Source organism: Chrysemys picta, chromosome 7 (genome assembly GCF_011386835.1).
Source record: "Chrysemys picta bellii isolate R12L10 chromosome 7, ASM1138683v2, whole genome shotgun sequence".
Lineage (NCBI taxonomy): Eukaryota > Metazoa > Chordata > Testudines > Emydidae > Chrysemys > Chrysemys picta.
In genome coordinates this window covers 33725641-33747280 of record NC_088797.1, presented here as the reverse complement: position 1 = coordinate 33747280, position 21640 = coordinate 33725641, and the positions used below count along the sequence as shown (strand labels likewise).

Below are 21640 nucleotides of genomic sequence, written 5' to 3'. Positions count from 1 at the left end.
GTAGATACACAGCTCCCGAAATATTATCTGTATGTACATTTTGCAATGGTTATGACGACCAGTGGGCTACTGGCTTTTAGTAGAGGCCTCACCTGACACCCTTTGGTGAATTATTGTGCATGTACCAGACCCAGAGGATCTCTGTAGCCCCAGGCATCCCCTCTGTGCCCTCTCCCAGTTGGCACCAAGAGCTTGCTAGGTCACAGGAGGAACTCAGCAGCCATTTAACAGCATAGAATCTGTAAAGGGGACAGTGTAGCTGAGGGAAAGGTGGAAATCAGGATTCCTGGGTTCCATCCCCATCTGTAATATGGCAGTGGTGACTAGTGTGTAGAGTGAGCGGGCCTGGGAGTCAGGACTCCTGGGTTCTCTCCCCAGCTGTGGGAGTGGAGTGGGGTCTAGTGGTTTTATGATAAGGGAGGCTGGGAGTCAGGCCTCTCCCCTCTCCCCCTGCTCACAGTACTCACTCCCTCTTCCCAGGAGTCCAAGGGGCAGCGGAAGGTGCTGGCCTCGGCCGATGTTAACCTGCAGCGCTTTGCCCGCCCCACACCTGCCCAGGCCGAGCTGAAGCTGAAGCTGAAGCCGCGCTCGGTCAAGGTGGTGGCTGCCACGCTGCAGCTCACACTGTCCTGTGTCTTCCTGCGTGAGGGCAAAGCCACGTGAGTTCTATCAATAATGTGGGGCCTATGGAAACAGGCCTGTCTGGGAACAGCAGTGTCCCTTGGCGGGAGGGGGTGGGCATGGAGGGGCTCTGGCTTGCACTTCCCTCTCCATGCTGCTCCGGCAGGGGGGGCAGCGCGGGGGCTTGGCCCAAAGAAGGGCTGGGCAAAGAGCAAAAGTCTTGACTGAGGATGGGTGCTCTTGGCGGCCATCTTGGTGCAGGAAGATGGCTGCCTGAGGGCGACTATCTTGGCATGGCTGCAGGGGAAGAGGGTGGCATAGGCAGCCATCTTGGCATGGGCGAGGAGGGTGTCAGGGGGCAGCCATCTTGGTTAGAGGGTCTCTCCGGGCGGCCACATTGGCACCACTGTTGAGGAAGAGGCTGGTTTAGAGAGGCCACCTTGGCAGTTTTTAATAGTAGGATGTCTGCCACCTGGCCACAGTTGGTGCATCGTTTAAATAGTCCCCTCCCCTGCCAGTAATGGCCACAGAGGTGGGGGTGGGGCTGCCCTCGCCTCTGGCTTAGGAAAGCCCCATGTTTCCAGAGGGACGGTGTGAATGGTTGCAAGGGTCATGCCAGGCTGGAGGGGGAAAGGGAAATGGGACAGCACTGTCCCACCTTACCGTGACCCCCCTCCCTGTGGCCACACAGAGGGGGGTCACGGTAAGGTGGGACAGTGCTGCCCCCCCCCTTACACTGTGCCTTCCCCCCAGGGACGAGGACATGCAAAGCCTGGCCAGCCTCATGAGCGTCAAACCCAGCGACATCGGCAACCTGGATGACTTCGCCGAAAGCGACGAGGATGACGAGGCAGCCAGGAGGGCGCGGCAAGAGGATGGGAGCAGCCAGGGCACAGCGCCAACAGGTGGGCCCAGCCAGCCAGTCCTGAGGGGCCCCCCCTTCCCCATCAGCCCTGCTGGTGCCCTTCGCTCCCGACCCGCAGCCACCTGCTATGCCAACCCTGGGCTCCCCCACATACAGTTCTGCTGGTGCCCCTCAGTCCTGTCCCACAGCCCCCTGCTTTCCCACCCTGGTCCATTCATAATTGCGGTTTGCCTTGGTTGCTGTTTCGTGGGGTTCCCTTGGCTCCACTATTGCTGCGGCTCCTGATAGTAGCTTGTAGTGTCTCTTTGCCTTCCAGCAGGGGGCACTCTCTAGGCTTTTCTTTGCTGGGGGGCAGTGACTGAGGTTCCATCTGTCCCCTGGGACTGGCGGCTCTGTCCCCACTCCCCGGGGCAGCTGTGCTGTCTTGGGGTTGGTCATTCTCTCTCTCTCTCTCTCCTGTCTGTCTGTCTCCACCACTTTTGGCTGTCCGTCTGTGTCCCGCACTGTAGGTTTCATTCAGACCATATTGCTGGGCTATTTCACAGGTAGGACCATCCCGCCAAGTGGGGTTTGGGGCAGGTGGGGTGCAGAGCAGGCAGCAAACCGCTACATCTCTCTCTCTTTCTCTCCCTGCCGCCTTCCACATTCCCTCACTCCCCCCTCCCCCACCCCCAGACACATCGCGAGAGCTCAACACTCTTGCTGAGGAAGAGGAGAATCCCTCGGCCCCCGGGACCAGCAGGGCAGCAGCTGGGAGAGCAACCCCCTGTGGGACACCCCGAGAGGCAGGTAAGTCAACAGTGGGTGCAAGAGCCCTGGGCTGGGCACCAGGACTCCTGGGTTCTGTTTGGGAGGGGCACGGGGTCTAGTGGTTAGAACAGGGGCGGGTTGGGAGTCAGGACTCCTCGGTTCTAGCCCAGCCCTGGGAAGGGAGTGGGGTCTAGTGACCTGAGGAGTGGGGGAGTCTGAGAGCTTCCCACCAACTCCCTCAGGGCAGGAATATGGGGAAGTTCTGTCTAGTTGTCACCCACTTCCATTGCCCCCAGTCTCTGACTCCTGGGATCCTCTTTCCTCTCCTGCAGGCTCTGCCAAGGAGGAAACTGTCCGAGTGGCTGACACCCCAGATGCCCCCCTGAGGGACACCCCCCTCCCAGCCCTGGAGCTGGTCCTACAGGGAGCAGCACCCTCCCCTCCCCCAGAGTTGATGGGGCCCCCCCCAGTAAGTGGTGCAGGCCAGGCCGGGAGGGCTGGGCAGAACATGGCAGCCGGTGGGAACCCAATGGGAGCTGCAGGGGCTGTGGAACCAGGCGCTAAGGGGGAGACGGGGGCCCAAGTCCCGAATCAGGCCCACAAGCCAGGCACAGGCCCCTCGCAGGAGACGGGACGACGTGGTGGCAACCCCAGGGTTGAAGAGGAGGAGAAAGCAGCAGCCTTGATGAAGCGGCAGGCATCAGGGAGTGACACCAAGGGCAGGTGAGTCTGGAGCCCTGGCTTCTATCCTGGCTGTGGGAGGGGTGTGGAGGTATAGTGGTTAGAGCAGGAGGCTGGGAGCCAGGACTCCTGCGTTCTGTTCTGGCTCTGGGAGGGAGGGAGGGGGGTCCAGTGATTGGAAGTAGTGGGCAGGGGGGCGTGGGTGATGGCGTTGTGGTGGGAAAAAGTTAGTGCCCAGCTGCTTATGGATAAACCCAGCCACCCAGTGCTGGTTTCGCTTCTGCCTTCAGGCGGTTTGCCAGTCCCCTCCCCCGCTCAGGGAAGAGAGCATGTTCCCACCCAAGGAGGAAGCCGCACTTCCCCTGCCCAGGAAGGGAGCTGCAGGCCGGGCTGCCAGCTCTGCCCCTTCCAAAAGGGGGGGGGGGGAGGGGATGCAGCTGGCGCTACAGGAAACTGCTGTCCCTACTGAGCGGAGCAGATTAACAAAGGAGGAAGTTTGGGGGGTGGGTCAGGGAATGGGACACGGGGCCTGTCCCCTCTAGGGGGCGCTGGCTGTGATCCAGCACCAGGGTGGGGGACTGGCAGGCTCAGAGGGGTGGGAAATGGGGTGTGTCCCCTCTAGGGGGCGCTGGCTGTGATCTGACCCCACGGTGGGGATGGACTGGCTCGGAATATCCCAAAGCTGCTCATCTGTACTGAGGAACTCCTGTGTTTAGCGGACATTTTCAATATTCCAAGTGGAGTGTAGAGATAGTGGGGTCTAGTGGGTTGGGTGCGGGGAGGGCTGGACACCAGGACTCCCTGGTTCCATCCCTGGATCTGGGGGGTGGGGTGGTTAGAGCAGAGGGGTTCAGGGAGCCAGGATGCCTGGTGTCTGTTCCGGGCCTTTCAGTTCCCATGCTAAGAAGATTGGGCTCATTGTCAAGTTGGGAGAATGAGAAATCCTCCCAGGAGGCAGCTCTGCCCTCACGATGAGACCAACTCCCCTTTTGTCCCCTTTGTCCCTCCCTCCAGGCCCAGTGACATCTGGATGCCCCGGGCGGAGAGCCCTGTCCCTGCCCCACGGCATAAGAAACCCCTCCTGCCGGAACCCGCTGCGCCCACAGCTCCACCCCCCGAGGTACCCTCCATCCAGAGACGCCGATGGGAAGGTGCCAAACCGCCTCCTTCCCAGCTCAAATTGGGAGCAGCAAAGTCAGAGCAGGGCCCTCGGCCCGCAGCCTCTCTGCCTGTGCCAGCGGTGCCTGCCAGGGCCCGGCTAGCCCGGCCTAGGTCAGCAGAACTGCCAGCCCGGCCGAAGCCACTGCCCCGGCCCCGGAGGGACAGGCGGGCCCGTTCGGCGTCTCCGGGCATCTCTGTAGTGATGTACCTCGATGAGGATGCACCAGGACCTGCCGTTGTTGCTGGGGAGGGCATCGGCCTGCCCAGGAGCGGCTTGGGGGCGGGTGTGCCCTCGGCCGCTGCGCTGCTGGCCTTGTCGTCTGTGGTGGGGCTGCCCCCGGTGCCGTGGGGCAGGCAGGGAGAGAAGGCAGCGACAGCAGCAGATGCTACTGGTTGGCCAAGCATCGGGGGTGCTGTTGCTACTGTGGTGGTGCCCCTCAAAGAGGAATGGGGCAGGGCGACAGGAGAGGGTCCCAGGGGGGCATCCCATCTGGAGAGGCTGACATCAGATGGGGCAGCCGCGAAGGATGCTGGGGGAGCTGCTGTGCGGGGGCGGGGAGGAGATGCAGCCTTTCTGGTGGGCCCACCCAAGCCGTGGAGGTATCGGTCAGAAGATGTGGTTGGAGAGGGTGCCAGGGGGGCAACCAGAGAGGTGATGGAGGCGATCCCAGGCCAGTTGGAGAGGGGCAGGCTGGAGGAGCCAGCGGAACGGGAGAACCGCAGGGCAGACAGGAAAGCGCGTGGGGGCGCTGCTCAGAGCGTAGCGGAAGTTGTGCCCTTGCTGGAGAGGCACAGAACAGAGCTGGTGGCACAGGAGGATTCTGGGCGAGGATTCTGGCCAAGCCCAGCACCAGACCCGGCTCCCTCAGCGACGCCCCCCAAGCTGGAGCAGCGCAGGCCAGCAGGAGAGAGACCTAGGGCAGCATCCCAGCCAGAGAGGCCAGGAGCAGAAAGGGCAGCTTGGAAGGACGCTGCGGGGGCTGCTGTGCAGGGGGGGGCAGGCAATGCATCCTCTCTGATGGCCCCCCCCAAGCCATGGAGGTGTCGGTCGGAGGACGTGATGGGACAGGGTGCTGGGGAGGTGCCCAGCAGTGTGATGAAGGCAGGAGCAGGAGATGGACTGTGGCGGGCAATCCCAGCCTGGCCAGAGTGGGGCAGACTGGAAGGGGCAGGGGGAGAGGCAGCTGGCAAGCCAGGTGGCGGTGCGGTGCACTCAGTAACAGCGGATACCCTGCCTGTGGAGGCCCCAGCCCGGCTGGAGAGAGGCAGGCTGGAGGAGGCAGGGGGAGATGCGGCCGGCAGGCCATGCGAAGATGCGGCAGGGGGAGAGGTGGCCGGAGATCTGGCAGGGGGAGAGGTGGCCGGCAGGCCGTGCGGAGGTGCGGCAGGGGGAGAGGTGGCCGGAGGTCTGGCAGGGGGAGAGGCGGCCAGCAGGCCGTGCGGAGGTGCAGCAGGGGGAGAGGTGGCCAGAGGTCTGGCAGGGGGAGAGGCGGCCAGCAGGCCGTGCGGAGGTGCGGCAGGGGGAGAGGTGGCCGGAGGTCTGTCAGGGGGAGAGGTGGCCGGCAGGCCGTGCGGAGGTGAGGTGCTGTCAGTAGTAGCAGACGCCCCATCTCTGGAGGCTCCTGCCCAGCTGGAGGGTGCCACGGAGAGCCTGGGAGCCGACGGTACAGTGCCCGGGGGTGCCACCCCCAGCACACCTGAGCCCCTGCTGGAGAGGGCTGGGCCGGAGGAGGCAGCGGGCTCCAGAGAGCGTGGTGGGGCTGTGGGCTCCCTGCCCAGCAAGGAGGATGCCAGTGGGACAGGGCTCCCTCTGGAGAAGCAGTCAGGGCTCTGCACAGACCAGCTGGCCACCTGCACCGCCCCAGGAAGGAGCAGCAGACAGGTTGCAGCCCTCGCACTGATGCCCCCCCAGGATGCGCCCATCCTGGGCACCCCGTCCCCCTTCACTGAGCCTTACGTCTCACAGTGCCGCTTCACCCTGAGCCTCCCGCCCACCCACCCTGCCCGGGAGAGGAGTGCCAGCCCATCATCCAACGAGGGGACCCAGGCGTCCGGGCGGGAGCCGTCTCCCCCGCCCTGCGGCGCTGTCCAGGATAGCATAGGGCAGGAGGCGGCCCAGGTAGGGACAGCAAATGCTTGTGCCCCCAGCCCTGCCAGCTGCCATGGCTGCCTGCCCGCCCTTGCTTTCAACTAATCCTAGGGGCTGTGTGTGTGTGCGGGGGGCTGTGGAAGGACAGACAGACTCACAGCATTGCTACAAGGATAAAGCTTTTAATTGGGGTGTGTGGAGGGGATAAAACTCATCGTGGGCTAACTGCCTTCTCCCCTTTAATCGGGGTTGAGGATAACACCTAGAGATGGATCCTCAGGGCCCGTGGTCCCCTCACTAACCCCCTCCACCTCACAGTGTGGCCCACAGACCCCTGCCCTGCATCCGGCTTGCTCACTGTGTTGCATGGGGCTGGCTGGATCCCAGCTGCCAATGAGCCCTGGGCCAACCCCAGCCAGGAGAACACCCTTGCCTAGCAGCGGGAAGGGGAGGGTGCAACAGCCGGGACTTGGCTGGGTCTTTGTCCCATATAGCCCCAGCCCTTCACTCCTGGCTGCCATGGGGCAAGGGGGTGGCTTGGTGCCTGTGGGTGTGAGGGATCTCTAATCATGGGGGAGGTCCTGGTGATGGGTGGTGGTGGTGGGGTTATGCAGACAGGAGAGTTGGGGAGCCAGGAGGGCAGTATGGCTGGCCAGTGCTGGTGTGGGGGTGCTTTGCCTGGTGTGGGGTGATCCAGCACCTCCCCACCCCATATCCCACCCCATCCCCTGTTTATCTCCTAGGAGGAGCCCCCAGCAACCAGCCCAGGCCTGGTCAGCTGCAGCCAGTCGCTGCTGGAATGGTGCCAGAATGTCACGGCTGGCTACCGGGGTGTCCTGGTCACTAACTTCACCACCTCCTGGCGCAACGGGCTGGCGTTCTGTGCCATCCTGCACCACTTCCACCCAGAGAAAATGTGAGTCCTGGGGCTGAGGGGCAGAGCGGGGAGCCAGGGGCTGGGATAGCAGGGGGTTGTAGGTCAGGATTGAGGGGCATCAGGAGATGTGTGTGTTGTGGGGGAGGCCATGTCTTGGTATGGAGGGGGGAGTGTCTCAGAGAGGCAAGTGGGGGTGGGGTGGGGACTCAAGAGACCCCATTCACTAAGCAGGATCTATCTTTGTCGTGTCTGTCTGCCCCCCCTCCAGCAATTATGAGACCCTGGACCCTCTCGCTATCAAAGAGAATAACAAACTGGTAAGTTGGGGACCCCGGCAGGTGGTGGGGAAGGAGACTGTAAGAACATAAGACTGGTGATACTGACTCATCCCAATGGTCCATCTAGCTCAGTATCCTGTCTTCCGACAGTGACTGGTGCCAGATGCTTCACAGGGAATGAACAGAACAGGGCAATTTACCAAGTGGTCCTCCTGTGTTCAGTCCCAGCTCCTGGCTGCCAGAGGCTTAGGAACACCCAGAGAATGGGGTAGTCTCCCTGACCATCTTGAGGGACCTATCCTCCATCAGCTTATCAAATTCATTTTGAATCCAGTTATACCTTTGGCTTTCACAGCACCCCCTGGCAATGTGTTTCACGGGATGACTGTGTGTTGTGTGAAGAAGTTCTTTCTTGTGTTTCTTTTAAACGTGCAGTCTATTGATTTCATTGGGTGACCCAACCCCCTCCCAACCGTTATGTGAAGGGGTAAATAACACTTCCTTTTTCACTTTGTCCACACCAGTCATGATTGTATAGTCCTCTATCATATCCCCCTTAGTCATCTCTGTTCAAAGCTGAACAGTCCCAGTCTTTTTAATCTCTCCTCATATGGAAGCTGTTCCACCCCCCTAATCATTTTTGTTGCCTTTCTTTTTACCTTTTCCAATTCTTTTTTTTTTTTTTTTTTGAGATGGGGTGACGAGAACTGCATGCAGTATTCAAGGTGTGGGCATACTATGGAATTATATAGAGGCATTATGCTATTTTCTGTCTCATTATTTATCCCTTCCCTAATGATTCCCAACATTCGTTAGCTTTTTTGACTGCAGCTGCACATTGGCGGATGTTTTCAGAAAACTCTCCACACTGACTCCAAGATCTCTTTCTTAAATGGTAACAGCTAATTTAGACCCCATCATTTTGTATGTATAGTGGGGATCATGTTTTCCAATGTGCATTACTTTGCATTTATCAACATTGAATTTCATCTGCCCGTTTGTTGCCCGGACACCCAGTTTTGTGAGATCCGTTAGTAGCTCTTCGCAGTCTGCTTTAGGCTTAACTATCTTGAGTAATTTTATATTGTCTACAAACTTTGCCACTCTCACTGCTTACCCCCTTTTCCAGATTATTTATGACTATGTTGAACAGATCTTTGGGGGACCCCATTGTGACGGGATCCCCGGGGTGCAGCCTGGGACTGTGGGAGCGCTGTGCCCCCTGAACTCTCTCCAGCCTGGGTTGTCTCTCACAATGCCTTGCTAATGACCAGCAGCAAACCTCTCCAGGCACTGTTATCACTCAGCACAATCGCACGTGGAGCCCCACACCCAGCTAGATTGCATGAATCTCCCAGAGCCACTCACGAATCACACAGAGAAAGGCACCAGCCAAATCCCCCCAGCTCCCAGCACTGTACCCCAGGAATATACCGTCTTGCACTGCTCAAGATGAGCAATGCAGATTTATTAACTGGTTCACCACTTCATCAGTGGAAAGTGGATACACACCAGCCTTTGCAAAACCTGAGCAGATCTACCAAACACTTCATACAAACTCACTGGTAAAGATAAACAGTAAAACAGATTTATTGACTACAAAATATAGATTTAAAGTGATATTAAGTAATAGGCAAAAAGTCAGAGTTAGTTACCAAAAGGAATAAACTATAAGCACGCAGTCTAAACTCTCAACCCTATTAGACTGGGCAACATCTAGATTAAGCAGTTTTTCTCACCCCACTGGATATTGCAGTTCATAGTACACAGATTTCACACTTGAAATCTGGGGCAGTCCCCTCAGTTGGAGTCTTCAGTGTCCTTGTTGCTTGCAGTGTAGGTGGGTGAAGGAGAAAGGCCCAGCATGGGGCCACTGTGTTCGGTTTTATACCCTCAGTCCATGTGCTTGGAAAACACAAGTCCAGGCATGTCTGGGGGTCATTGCTGAGTCTCCAGGCAAGGCTGAGCAATTCCCCTGGTGTGGCCTCATGCAGGTGAGTCATTGAATTGTAGCTCCCTTGCTGGACAATGGTTGTAGATGGGACGTTTGGTTACTTTCCTGGCTGTTGCCTCTGGGGAGCTAATATCTGACTGAGTCCCCAATTTACAGCATGTTTTAGTGACAACCATACAACACAATTCTCATGACTTCATATACGTTAATGATATACATATATGGATAGAGAAATGACTTTCAGCAGATCATAACCTTTCCCCTGATACCTTACAAGGCATGCTTTATATGTAAGATCGTGATTATATAAAAATGAGAAATATGAGGGTTCCAGGATGCTCCCCCAAGGTATAAAATGTCACACCCACTATTTACCTCTCTCCACTGTGAAAACTGACCATCTATTCATACCCTTTGTTTTTTAACCAGTTACCAAGCCATGAGAGGACCTTCCCTCTTATCCCATGGCAGTTTATTTTGCTTAAGAGCCTTTGGTGGGGATCTTGCCAAAAACATTTTGAAAGTCCAAGTACTCTATATCCACTGGATCACCCTTGACCACATTTGTTGACCCCCCTCAAAGAATTCTAGTAGATTAGTGAGGCATGATTTCCCTTTACAAAAGTCGTGTTGACTCTTCCGCATCATATGTTAATCTATGTGTCTGATAATTCTGTTCTTTACTATAGTTTCAACCAATTTGCCTGGTTCTGGAGTTAGGCTTACTGGCCTGTAATTGCTGGGATTACTTCTGAAACCTTTTTTAAAAATCAATGTTACATTAGCTATCCTCCAGTCATCTGGTACAGAGTTGATTTAAGTGATAGGTAACATATCACAGTTAGTAGTTCTGCAATTTCATATTAGAATTCCTTCAGAACTCTTGGGTGAATACCATCTGATCCTGATGACTTATTACTGTTTAGTTTATCAGTTTGTTCCATAAACCTCCTCTATTGACACCTCAATCTGGGACAGTTCCTCAGATTTGTCACCTAAAAAGAATGGCTCAGCTGTGATGATCTTCCTCACCATGGGCGGCACGTATTTTCCTCCCCAAACAGCCCGGCGTGGCCCTGCCCATGCTCCACCCGGAAGGCCCTATCCTGTTTGCCCGTCTCCCTTGGCCCCAGCCCAGGCAGGCTGCTCGTCTTCAGGGAAGCGTGCTGGGTTGGGCTAGGGTGGCTGCAGCTGGCCTGTGGTCGGGACTTGGGGTGGCTGGGGCTGCGCTGGGGGAGGGGAGTGCATGCTGGCGCTGGGGCTGCCCGCCCTGTGCTCAGGGTGGCTGGAGGGCCATGCGTCACCCACCCAGCGTTTGGGGGCTGGGGAGGGCTGTGTGCTGCCCATGGCTGAGGGTCCATGCTCCACTGGCCTGCCCGCCTAGAGTTTGAGGGCTGTGGGGGTTGCACACTTCCCAGTGTTGAGGGGTGGGGGAGTTCCACCCGCTGCCCACCCAGCGCTCAGAGGGGCCGGGGGGGGACTGCGCGCCGCCCGTCCAGAATGCTGGGGGTGGGAGGGGCTAGCCCATGTTCCTCACATCCTCTGCTGTGAAGCCTGATGGAAAGCATTAATTTAGTTTCTCTGCATTGGCCTCGTCTGCCTTGAGTGCCCCTTTAGCACCTTGAGTGTCCAGTGGCCTCACTGATTGTTTGCCAGACTTCCTGCTTCTGATGTACTTTAAAAAAGTTGTTGTTAGTTTTTATGTCTTTTGCTAGTTGCTCTTCAAATTTTTTTTTTGGCCTGACTAATTATACCTGTACACTTGACTTGCCAGAGTTTATGTTCCTTTCTATTTTCTTCAGTAGGATTTGACTTCCATATTTTAAAAGATGTCTTTTGTCTCTAACCACCTCTTTTACCCTGTTGTTTAGCTGTGGTGGCATTTTTTGGTTCTCTTGCTGTTTTTTTTTTTTATTTTATTTGGGATATACGTTTTGTTTGAGCCCCTATTATGGTGTTTTGAAAAAAAATCCATGCAGCTTGCAGGCATTTCATTCTTGTGACTGTTCCTTTTAATTTCCATTTAACTAGCCTAATTTTTGTGTAGTTCCCCTTTTGAAATTAAATGCTACTGTGGTGGGTTTCTTTTGTATTCCACCCCCCCTCCAAGGATGTTAAATTTAAATATATTATGGTCACTATTACCAAGTTGTCCAGCTATATTCACCTCTTGCACCAGATCATGTGCACCACTTAGGACTAAATCAAGAATTGCCTCTCCCAGTGTGGGACTAGCTGCTCCAAGAAGCAGTCATTAATGGCGTCTAGAAATTTTATCTCTGCATCCCGTCCTGAGGTGACATGTTCCCAGTCAAAATGGGGATAGTTGAAATCCCCCATTATTATTGGGTTTTCTGTTGTTGTAACCTCTCTAATCTCCCTGAGCATTTCACAGTCACCATCACCTTCCTGGGCAGGTGGTCAGTATATTCCCAGTGCTATTCTCTTATTATTCAAGCATGGGATTTGCCATAGAATCTCTATGGATAGACTGTTTGGTGCATTTAAGATTTTCCCTATATTTGATTTTATGCTTTCTTTCACATATAGTGCCACCCCCCCCACCAGAACGACCTACTCTGTCATTCCTATATATTTTGTATCCTGGTATTACCGTGTCCCATTGATTATCATCATTCCACCAAGTTTCTGTGATGCCTATTATATCAGTATCCTCATTTAGTTCACTCATCTTAATGTTTAGACTTCTAGCATTTGTGTACAAGCACTTACACAATTTGTCAATATTCAGTTGCCTGCCTTCATGTGATGTAACTGAAGGGACTCTCTTTCCTTTGACTGATTCTCTTCAGTTCCTGCCTCTACTTTATCAACTTCTATTTTCTCCTCCGTACTAGGACATAGAGAATCTCCATTCATAGATCCTCCCCTAAGGGATGTGTCTGTCCGAACCCCGTGCTCCTCCACACTGGTCAGCTTTCCCCCAGCCCTTAGTTTAAAAACTCCTCTTCCACCTTTTTAATTTTACATGCCTGCAGTCTGGTTCCATTTTGATGTAGGTGGAGCCCATCCTTCCTGTATAGGCTCCTCCTTTCCCAAAAGGTTCCCCAGTTCCATATAAACCTAACCCCCTCCTCCCTACACCATTGTCTCATCCACGCATTGAGACCCTGCAGTTCTGCCTGTCTAACTGGCCCTGCGCGTGGAACTGGAAGCATTTCAGAGAATGCTACCTTGGAGGTCCTGGACTTTAATCTCTTATCTAGCAGCCTAAATTAGGCCTCCCAGGCTTCTCTCCTATCCTTCCCTATGTCATTGGTACCTACATGTACCATGACCACCGGCTCTTCCCCAGCACTGCACATGAGTCTGTCTGGATGTCTCAAGAGGTCCGCAACCTTCACACCTAGCAGCCAATTCACCGTAGAATCCAGGTCATCTAGTCTAACCCCCTGCCAAGATGCAGGATTTGTTGTGTCTAAACCATCCACAACAGACGGCTATCCAGCCTCCTTTTGAAAACCTCCAGCGAAGGAGTTTCCACACCCTCTGGAGGTGACTGTTCCATTGTCCTATTGTTCTTACAGTTAGGAAGTTTTTCCTGAGGTTTAATTGAAATCTGCTATGCTGTAGTTTGAACCCTTTGCCTCTTGTCCTACCCTCTATGGCAAGAAAGAACAACTTTTCTCCATCTTTTTTAGGGCAGCCTTTCAAGTATTTGAAGACCGCCATCATGGCCTACCTCAATCTCCTCTTTTCTAAACTAAACAAACCCAGTTCCTTCAGCCTTCACTCGTATGGCTTGCATTCCATCCCTTTGATCATCTTTGTTGCTCACCTCTGGACACTCTTCCCTGTAAGCTGTGCGCATGTGCACACACACACAGATCCTAAACACCGTGCACATGGCGAAACACCGCACGCACAATAATTTGCACAGAAGCACAAAAATTTGCACAGAAGAAATTTTTTGCGCACACGGCCTGTCAAAAATTAGAGGGAACATTGCCTCTGGATCCTTTCTCCACGTCCTTTCTATACTTTGGTGACCAAAACTGGACACAGTACTCCAGCTGAGGCCTAACCAGTGCTGAGTAGAGAGGTACTATCACCTCCCATGACTTGCATGCTATGCCTCTGTTAATGCAGCCTAAAATTGCATTTGCTTTTTTTGCAACAGCATCGCATTGCTGACTCGCGTTGAGGTTGTGATCCACCACAACTCCCAGATCCTGCCAAGCCAGTTATCCCCCATTTTGTATTTGTTCATTTGGTTTTTCTTCCCTAAATGTAGTACCTTACATTTGTCGTTGTTGAATTTCATTTTGTTCTCTATATCCCAGTTGTCCAATTTATCAAGATCCCTCTGAGTCTTAGCTCTATCCTCCAAAGTATTGGCAATCCCCCCCGTCCCCCTTTTTGTCATCTGCAAGTCTGATCAGTATGCTCTCTATTCCTACATCCCTGGTCATTAATAAAGATGTTAAACTATACCGGGCCCAGAACAGCAATCTGTGGAACCCCACTTGAGACCTTCCTCCAGTCCGACATCATCCCATCCATAGTTACTCTTTGTTTGCATTTTTTTACCCAATTATGTATCCACTTAATGGTAGTTCCGCCGAGCCCGCATTTCTACAGCTTATCTATCAGAATGTCCTGTGGGACTGTGTCAAAAGCCTTGTTGAAGTCCAGGTATATTATGTCTACCACATCCCCCACGTCCACCAAATCAGTTACCCCGTCAAAGCAGGAAATGAAGCTGGTTTGGCATGATTTGTTCTTGGTAAATCCTTGCTGGCTGCTAGTGATCACCCCTTCATCCTCCAGGTACTCGCAAATTGAATGTTTTATACATTGCTCTAGTAGCTCTCAGGTATTGATGACTGGTCTGTAGTTCCCCAGCTCCTCCTTTTTCCCCTTTCTACGTTAGCCCTTCTGTCTTCCAGGACCTCTCCTGTCATCCATGAGTTTGCAAATATTATTGCCAGTGGCACCAAGATTTCTTCAGCTAATTCCTTCCGTACTCTGGGGCGAATAGCATCCGCCCCCGTTGATTTGAATTCAGCCAAATGTGGTTCTCCTAGTCATCACAGAGCCAGCCATCTATATTTCTAATAATCAAATCCCCAGTTACTATTACCTGGCTCTTCCTATGAACCTGGCTCTTCCGCTCCCTTGGAGAAGATCTGGGTTGGGGAGACTCCCTCCCCCTGGGTTAGGAACTCCCCACCATGGGATGGAATGCAAGCCATATGAGTGAAGGCTAAAGGAGCTGTGTATGTTTAGTTTAGAAAAGAGGCGATTGAGGGGGGACATGATGGGAGTATAGGCTGCATGTGGCTGGTGATCAGAGCACACGGGGGCTGGGGGGATGACCATGGGGCATCAGGACTCCTGGGTCCTATCCCTAATTCAGGGACGGGGCTGGATATTGGGGTTAGTCACACACCCCGGTTTGTCCCCTCCCCCCAGGCCTACGACGGCTTTGCCTCCCTGGGCATCTCGCGGGTGCTGGAGCCGGCCGACATGGTGTTCCTGACTGTGCCTGACAAGCTCATTGTCATGACCTACCTGTGCCAAATCCGGGCCTTCTTCACGGGCCAGGAGCTGAACGTGGTGCAGATCGCCAACCACAGCAGCCAGAGCACCTACAAGGTGGGCAAGTTCGACTCGGACCCCACCTTCTCCATTGACCCCGCCCGCTTCTATGCCGAGCGCTTCCAAGGTGCCGCAAGGGGACCTGAGGAGCCTGGGAGCACTGCCCCTGCTGCAAGGGATGATGGGAAGGCAGCAGCCAATAAAATTGTGACAGGAGGAGCTGAATTGGCCAAGAAACTGGAGGCAGAACGCACTGCCCTAAAGGATGCTGGGACTGATGCCAAGACAGGTGATGCAAAGGATGCTGGGAAAGTGACTGTAAATGGTGCCATATCCCAAACAGCTGTGCAATCAGAGGTGGAGCCCTCTGTCACAAAGGATGCTGGGAAGGTGCCAATCAATGGTGCGACAACCAAGCCAGCCATGAGTCCAGAGGCAGAGACACCCACCCCAAAGGATGGAGGGAGCAAAGCCGCAAAGGATGCTGGGAAAGCATTGGTCAATGGTGCAATGTCCCAATCGGCCAAGAAACCAGAGGCAGAGCCTCTTGCCCCAGAGGATGCTGGGAAGGTGCCAGCCAATGGTGACGAGAAGCTGGTGCCCCCTCCACGGCTGAAGCGTCAGTCTGTACGGAACGGGGAGGCACCGGACCAGGCCGAGCGATCCCTGCAGCGCTCGCTGTCCACTGGCAGCCAGGGCCCTGTGGCCCCACCACGCTCCCATGGCAGCAAGTCGGGCTTCTCCCACGTGCGTGATGCAGACCTGCTCAAGAAGCGGCGCTCGCGGCTCAAGAGCGAGTCACTGTCGATGGATGAGGGGGAGGCAGGCAGCCCCCCAGGGGAGACACCACGGAGGAGGCCTGATTGGCTAGGAACGGTGAGTGGGGAATGGGAAGGGGCTCAGTTATTGCAGGGTTTCTCCAGGGCACTGCTTTGTTGTTGTAGGGTCTGCATGCACTTGTTTGTTATGGTAGAGTCTCCCAGGAGCACTAGTTTGTTGTTATAGGGTAGCTCATAAACAGCATACATAGTCCTAGTATTTATGAAAGACTCTCCCTCCAGGGATACTCTAATAGCAACCTAGCGCATGCAGCCCCATGAGTCCTTACAGTAACAAATTAACATGTACAACCCTAGCAATTTATTATTATAGGGTCTCTTGGGGCTGCATGCACAAGTTTGTTATTGTAGGTTCTCTTGGGAGCATTGGTTTGTTTTTATTCATAGATTCATAGATTCTAGGACTGGAAGGAACCTCGAGAGGTCATCGAGTCCAGTCCCCTGCCCGCATGGCAGGACCAAATACTGTCTAGACCATCCCTGATAGACATTTATCTAACCTACTCTTAAATATCTCCAGAGATGGAGATTCCACAACCTCCCTAGGCAATTTATTTCAGTGTTTAACCACCCTGACAGTTAGGAACTTTTTCCTAATGTCCAACCTAGACCTACCTTGCTGCAGTTTAAGCCCATTGCTTCTTGTTCTATCCTTAGAGGCTAGGATGAACAAGTTTTTTCCCTCCTCCTTATGACACCCTTTTAGATACCTGAAAACTGCTATCATGTCTCCTCTCAATCTTCTCTTTTCCAAACTAAACAAACCCAATTCTTTCAGCCTTCCTTAATAGGTCATGTTCTCAAGACCTTTAATCATTCTTGTTGCTCTTCTCTGGACCCTTTCCAATTTCTCCACATCTTTCTTGAAATGCGGTGCCCAGAACTGGACACAATACTCCAGCTGAGGCCTAACCAGAACAGAGTAGAGCGGGTGTCTCATAAATACTACGGCTGTGCATGCTGGTTTGTTATTGTAGGGTCTCTTGGGGGCACTGGGGTTGTGCTGTGCAATTTGTTATTGTAGAATCTCTTGCGGCTGCATAGACTGGTTTGTTACGGTAGGGTCTCATGGGAGCTGGTTTATAACGTCCCCTATCCCTTTTCTCCACCAGGATGACCGTGAAGGCATGATGACCCCCAAGGCAGGACCCCCTGCCTCCGCCAGGACTCAGCAGCCCCCAGGTGAGCCTGGGTTTTCTGTAGGGTCTGCCTTATTTAGCAGCATCAGGTTTTGGGGCAAAGGGGCAAGATGGATCCTTAAGGGGGAGCAGAATGGTTGTGTTAATTTTGACACACTGCAGGCCCAGAATGTCCAAGGTGTTAGCAGATCCCTGTCGCTGCACAACACTAAAGTGCTAACCCAGGCTCAGGGCGTGGAATTTGGAGACCTCAGCCTGCTTATTCCCAGGGCAAATACTCCATTAAAAATCCCTTTAACCTTGTATTAAAAAGACAGAAAAAGAAGGGGCGGGAGAGTTACCGGGGTGGGGTCCCACAAAATGGGGTGAGTGGGCGACAAAATGGCAGACGAAATTCAGCATTGATAAGTGCAAGGTAATGCACACGCAAAAATAACCCCAAGTTCTCATGTCTAACAGTGGGGGTCTAAATTAGCTGTTACCCCCAAGAAAGAGATCTTGGAGTCATTGTGAAGAGTTCTCTGAAAACTTCAGCTCAGTACACAGCAACGGCCAAAAAGGCTAACGGGCTGTTTGGAATCATTAGGAAAGGGATAGAAAATATCATACTGCCACTATACAAATCCATGGTACGTCCACACCTTGAATAGTGTGTCGGGTTCTGGTGTCAAAAACGATAGAGTGCCACTGGAGGGCTGGAAAGATGATCAAAGGGACAGAACAGCTTCCATACGGAGGAGAGGCTACAAAGATAAGGGCTGTTCAGCTTGGAAAAGAGACAACTAAGGGGGGATAGGATAGAGGTCTAGACAATCATGCATGGTGAGGGAAAAGTGACTTGAGAAGTTTTATTTACCCTTTCCTTAAATACAGAAATGGGGTCACCTGATGAAATTGATAGGCAACAGGTTTAATACAGCCAAGAGGAAATACTTTCTTACACAATGCACAATTAACCAGTGGAACTCATTGTCGTGGGATGTTCTGATGGTCAAATATAGATCCATATTAAAAAACGAACTAGATAGTTCATGGAGGATGGGTCCATCAATGGCTACTAGCCAGGATGGTCAGGACTCAACCCCCTGTTCGGGGCAACCCTAAACCTCTGCTGGTAGCGGCTGGGATTCAGCTGGAGCCGGCAGAGATGGCGACATCAGCTGGGTCCCTCTCTCTGGCCCCAAGCATCCCTCAGGATTAGGGTGAAGGAGGCACCATGGTGTTGTGCTGCCTCCTCCAGTCCCAGGAGCCCGTGGGGGTGGCAGCCATGGTGGGGAAACTTGCTTCTCCTTCCTGGCCACTGTCACCCAACCAGCTGGCCTCCGATCCCCTCTGTGTTTTGGCCACCGGTTAGGCCTGATTTCCAACACCCCAATGTTGGCCCATTGATTTCTGGGCCCACACTCCTCATTTGCCAGACACAATTACCATACAGTAGCTGCCCTCTGCCCCTCAGCAGCTATTGTTCACACCCCAATAATTACCAGGGCCGGCTTGGGGCGGCACCTGGTAAGGGGCGGCCAATCTTGGGGTGGCAGGGGGCGCTCAGGGTTTTTTGTTTTTTGGGGAGGGTTCGGTTGGGCGGCGCTGGGGGTGGGGTGGGTTGTTTTTGTTTTGGTGGCTGGGAGGGGGGGATTCGGCAGCGGCACTCGGGGGGGTGTGGCGGCGCGGCGGGGCGCTCCGTGGGGCGGGGGGGTGTTAGGCAGCGCGGCTCGGCGGTGCGGGTGTTTAGCGGCGCTCGGCAGGAGGTGTGTGTGGCGGCGGGAGGGTTCGGCGGCGCTCCGCGGGCGGGGGTGTGTGTTCAATGGCGCTCGGCGGCGCTCTGCAGGGGGCTGGGGGGTTCGGCAGGGGCGTTCGGCGGCGCTCTGCGGGAGGTGTGCGTGGTGGCGGGAGGGTTCGGCAGCGCGGCGCTCTGCGGGGGGCTTGTGTGTTCGGCGGCGCAGCACTCCGCGGGGGGCTGAGGGGGTTTGGCAGCGCAGCGCTCCGCAGGGGGCTGGGGGGGTTCGGTGGCGCTCCGCGGGGGGCTGGGGAGTTCAGCAGGAGGGTTCGGTGGCGTGGTACTCCACAGGGGGCTGGAGGGGTTCGGCGGCGTGGCGCTGGGGGGGTTTGGCGGTGCGGTGCTCCACGCGGGGGGGGGGTGGCATGGTGCTGGGGGGGGTGTTATGGCGGCGCTATGGAGGGCGGCACTCTTTTTTTTTGCTTGGGGTGGCAAAAAAGTTAGAGTCGGCCCTGATAATTACAACAGGGCCTCCACCACCAGTGGGGGGCTGGGGAATGGGGTTTAACTGCCTCTCGTGACCCCAATCTAATTGCCTCTCTCTGTCTTCTCCCCCACCAGAGATAGCCCCCTCCTCCAGTGCTAGCACCCAGGAGCCGTCCCGGGATCCCAGCAAGGAAACCAGCACCGCAGAGGAGGAGGTTCCGGTAAGGATGGGTAATTGGGGGGAGGTGGTGGCAGGGACTGGGACACAGGGCCTTTCCCCTCGAGGGGGCGCTGGGTCTGACCTCCTGCCTCCCTGGCAGCGGTTCCAAGACACCAGCCAGTACGTGGTGGCCGAGCTGCAGGCGCTGGAGAATGAGCAGAAGCAGATTGACGCCCGGGCAGCCGTGGTGGAGAAGGATCTGCGCTTCCTCATGGAGTCAGGTGCTGCACCGGGACACACACAACAGCCCTGTGGGCGCTGGGACTAGTGATCATCAGGCGCTGTCCTGTGCCCTCACCCCTTCCAGAATTGTGGCCTCTTAGTACCACCTGCTGGCGGCTTCTGGAACTGCTCAGGACCCCTTGGTGATGGAGTTATGGCGTGGGAGCCCCGCATGGGGTGGGAGGGGAGAATGTGCTCTGTATGGATGTCCTATCATCTGTGTTGCTGCCTTGCCACCCCCAGCTGGGCTTGAAGGGAGCAGGCAGTTAACAGGGGTGAAGAGAAGTTGGGGAACGCGCAAGAGGATGACCCCATCCCATCACTGGGCCATGCTCACCTCCCTACCACCACCACTCACTGCTGCACTACCACACAGGTGCAAATGACACTTGTTGGTTCCTGCAGTGTACTCACACCCCACTCCTCTCCCACCCGCCATTGCAGGCACAAACCGGGCCCAGGAGGAGGAGCTGATCCAGGAGTGGTTCACACTGGTCAATAAGAAGAATGCACTGATCCGGCGCCAGGACCAGCTGCAGCTGCTGTGAGTGACCCTGGGGGGAGGGTGGTGGCTGGGCTTTTGGTGATCATCCAAACCATGCGGGGGGGAGGAGAGAATGTGTAACCTTGGGACTGACATGCCCCCCCCCATTTTCTCCTCCTCCTCCCCCCAGGATGGAAGAACAGGACCTGGAAAGACGATTTGAGCTACTGAGCCGGGAGTTGAGAGCCATGTTAGCTACTGAAGGTGAGGGCTGGGCCCCTGAGAGCAAAGGGGACTGGGAGTCTGTGGAAGGGACGGGGGACTCTTGTTCTGGGTTCTCAGCTGAGATGTCTCTCCAACCCCTGCAGACTGTCTCAAGACAGAAGCCCAGCAGAGGCGGGAGCAGCTCCTATTGGAGGAACTGGTGTCGCTGGTGAACCAGCGGGATGAGCTGGTGCGAGACCTGGACATCAAGGAGAGAATGTGAGTCTGGGCATGACTTTCAGGTGCGAGGGTTGAGGTCAGGCGTGGCACCATAAGTTTTAACTTGCATTCCCCCTCCCCCCTTTCTCCTCACAGAGCCTTGGAGGAAGATGCCAGGCTGCAGCGGGGCCTGGAACTGCGACGGCGCAAATACAGCCGCAAAGATAAGTGCCGCATTAGCTAAGAGGCAAATGGCCACTCCACAGTCCTTGTCAGTGTTCTGTGGCTGGGATACTACCCAGGATGCCTGCCTGCCTCTTAAAGGGCTCCAAGGTTTGCCTGCTGCTGCTGTTACCTCAGTGCCTCACTGTATTGCCCCTTGTACATTTTGCTGGTTTCCCTTCCAGTCTGGCCCCGCTCTAGGACAGATGCAGTTTCCCAGCCTTCTCTAATGAATACCAAGGGGAGCACAGGGAGCCTGGCTGTCCCCTATGGCAGAGGGAAACAGTCTGCTGGGGGCAGGGTGGGGCTATTTATTTTTGTGTGTGTGAGAGACTTTGTTCAGCTGGGTGTCCCTTCCCCGCCCTGTCAGCTGCCATTTCACAGCCAAGTTGTCGGGGTTTTATCATGGTACAAAAAGTTGATGTGGGTTTAGGGAGGGCAGAGAACAGACGTGCCTTGACAGTGCCATCCAGCCATGTATTGTAATGGCAAGTTTCAATTCCTTGTTCCCTGGGTATTTGCACTAATTTGTAACTGTTTGAAATATGAAATAAAGAGATGTGAAAGCAAACTCATACACTGGTGCAAGTGAGTTGTGTATAACAACTGCACTCAAAAGGAGTCAAAATTTCCAGAGATCTGCTACATCGATATCGATGTAGCAAATCCTCTGATCTACACACAGTATAGTCCAGTGGCTCTCAAACTTTTTTACTGATGACCCCTTCCACACAGCAAGCCTCTGAGTGCAACCCCCCCCCTTATAAATTAAAAACACTTTTTATATATTTAACACCATTATAAATGCTGGAGGCAAAGCGGGGTTTGGGGTGAAGGTTGACAGCTCATGACCCCCCATGTAATAACCTCGCAACCCCCTGAGGAGTCCCGACCCCCAGTTTGAGAACCCCTGGTATAGTCACTCTTCTTACTACATTCTGTTGGCCACCAAGTCAACTTTGCTGTGATGCCTCCATGGATTGGGGGAGGGAGCAGGGAGACGACTAAGAACAGGCCATTTGCCCCAAGGGGTGGGTGGGAGTACACACA

At 54.6% G+C, this 21640-nt stretch overlaps 1 protein-coding gene across 7 annotated transcripts in view; it reads left to right on the top strand.

The window, feature by feature from the left end:
- The window catches only part of EHBP1L1 (EH domain binding protein 1 like 1), a 28460-nt gene extending 7295 nt beyond the window's left edge, over positions 1-21165 (top strand). For 2 of the 7 annotated variants that reach the window (XM_042849631.2, XM_065553047.1), the window contains exons 5-20: positions 481-659; positions 1375-1526; positions 1996-2031; positions 2162-2275; positions 2569-2959; positions 3932-6197; positions 6911-7083; positions 7313-7361; positions 14713-15714; positions 16790-16859; positions 19155-19240; positions 19340-19460; positions 19906-20005; positions 20136-20209; positions 20314-20428; positions 20525-21165. In XM_042849631.2, the coding sequence (XP_042705565.1) occupies positions 481-659; positions 1375-1526; positions 1996-2031; positions 2162-2275; positions 2569-2959; positions 3932-6197; positions 6911-7083; positions 7313-7361; positions 14713-15714; positions 16790-16859; positions 19155-19240; positions 19340-19460; positions 19906-20005; positions 20136-20209; positions 20314-20428; positions 20525-20612 (5016 nt within the window). In that variant the 3' untranslated portion in view covers positions 20613-21165. The remainder of the gene's footprint in view (positions 1-480; positions 660-1374; positions 1527-1995; positions 2032-2161; positions 2276-2568; positions 2960-3931; positions 6198-6910; positions 7084-7312; positions 7362-14712; positions 15715-16789; positions 16860-19154; positions 19241-19339; positions 19461-19905; positions 20006-20135; positions 20210-20313; positions 20429-20524) is intronic. The other 5 variants (XM_024100289.3, XM_065553048.1, XR_010589415.1 and 2 more) reach the window with 4 other exon arrangements.
- Positions 21166-21640: the final 475 nt, after the last annotated feature.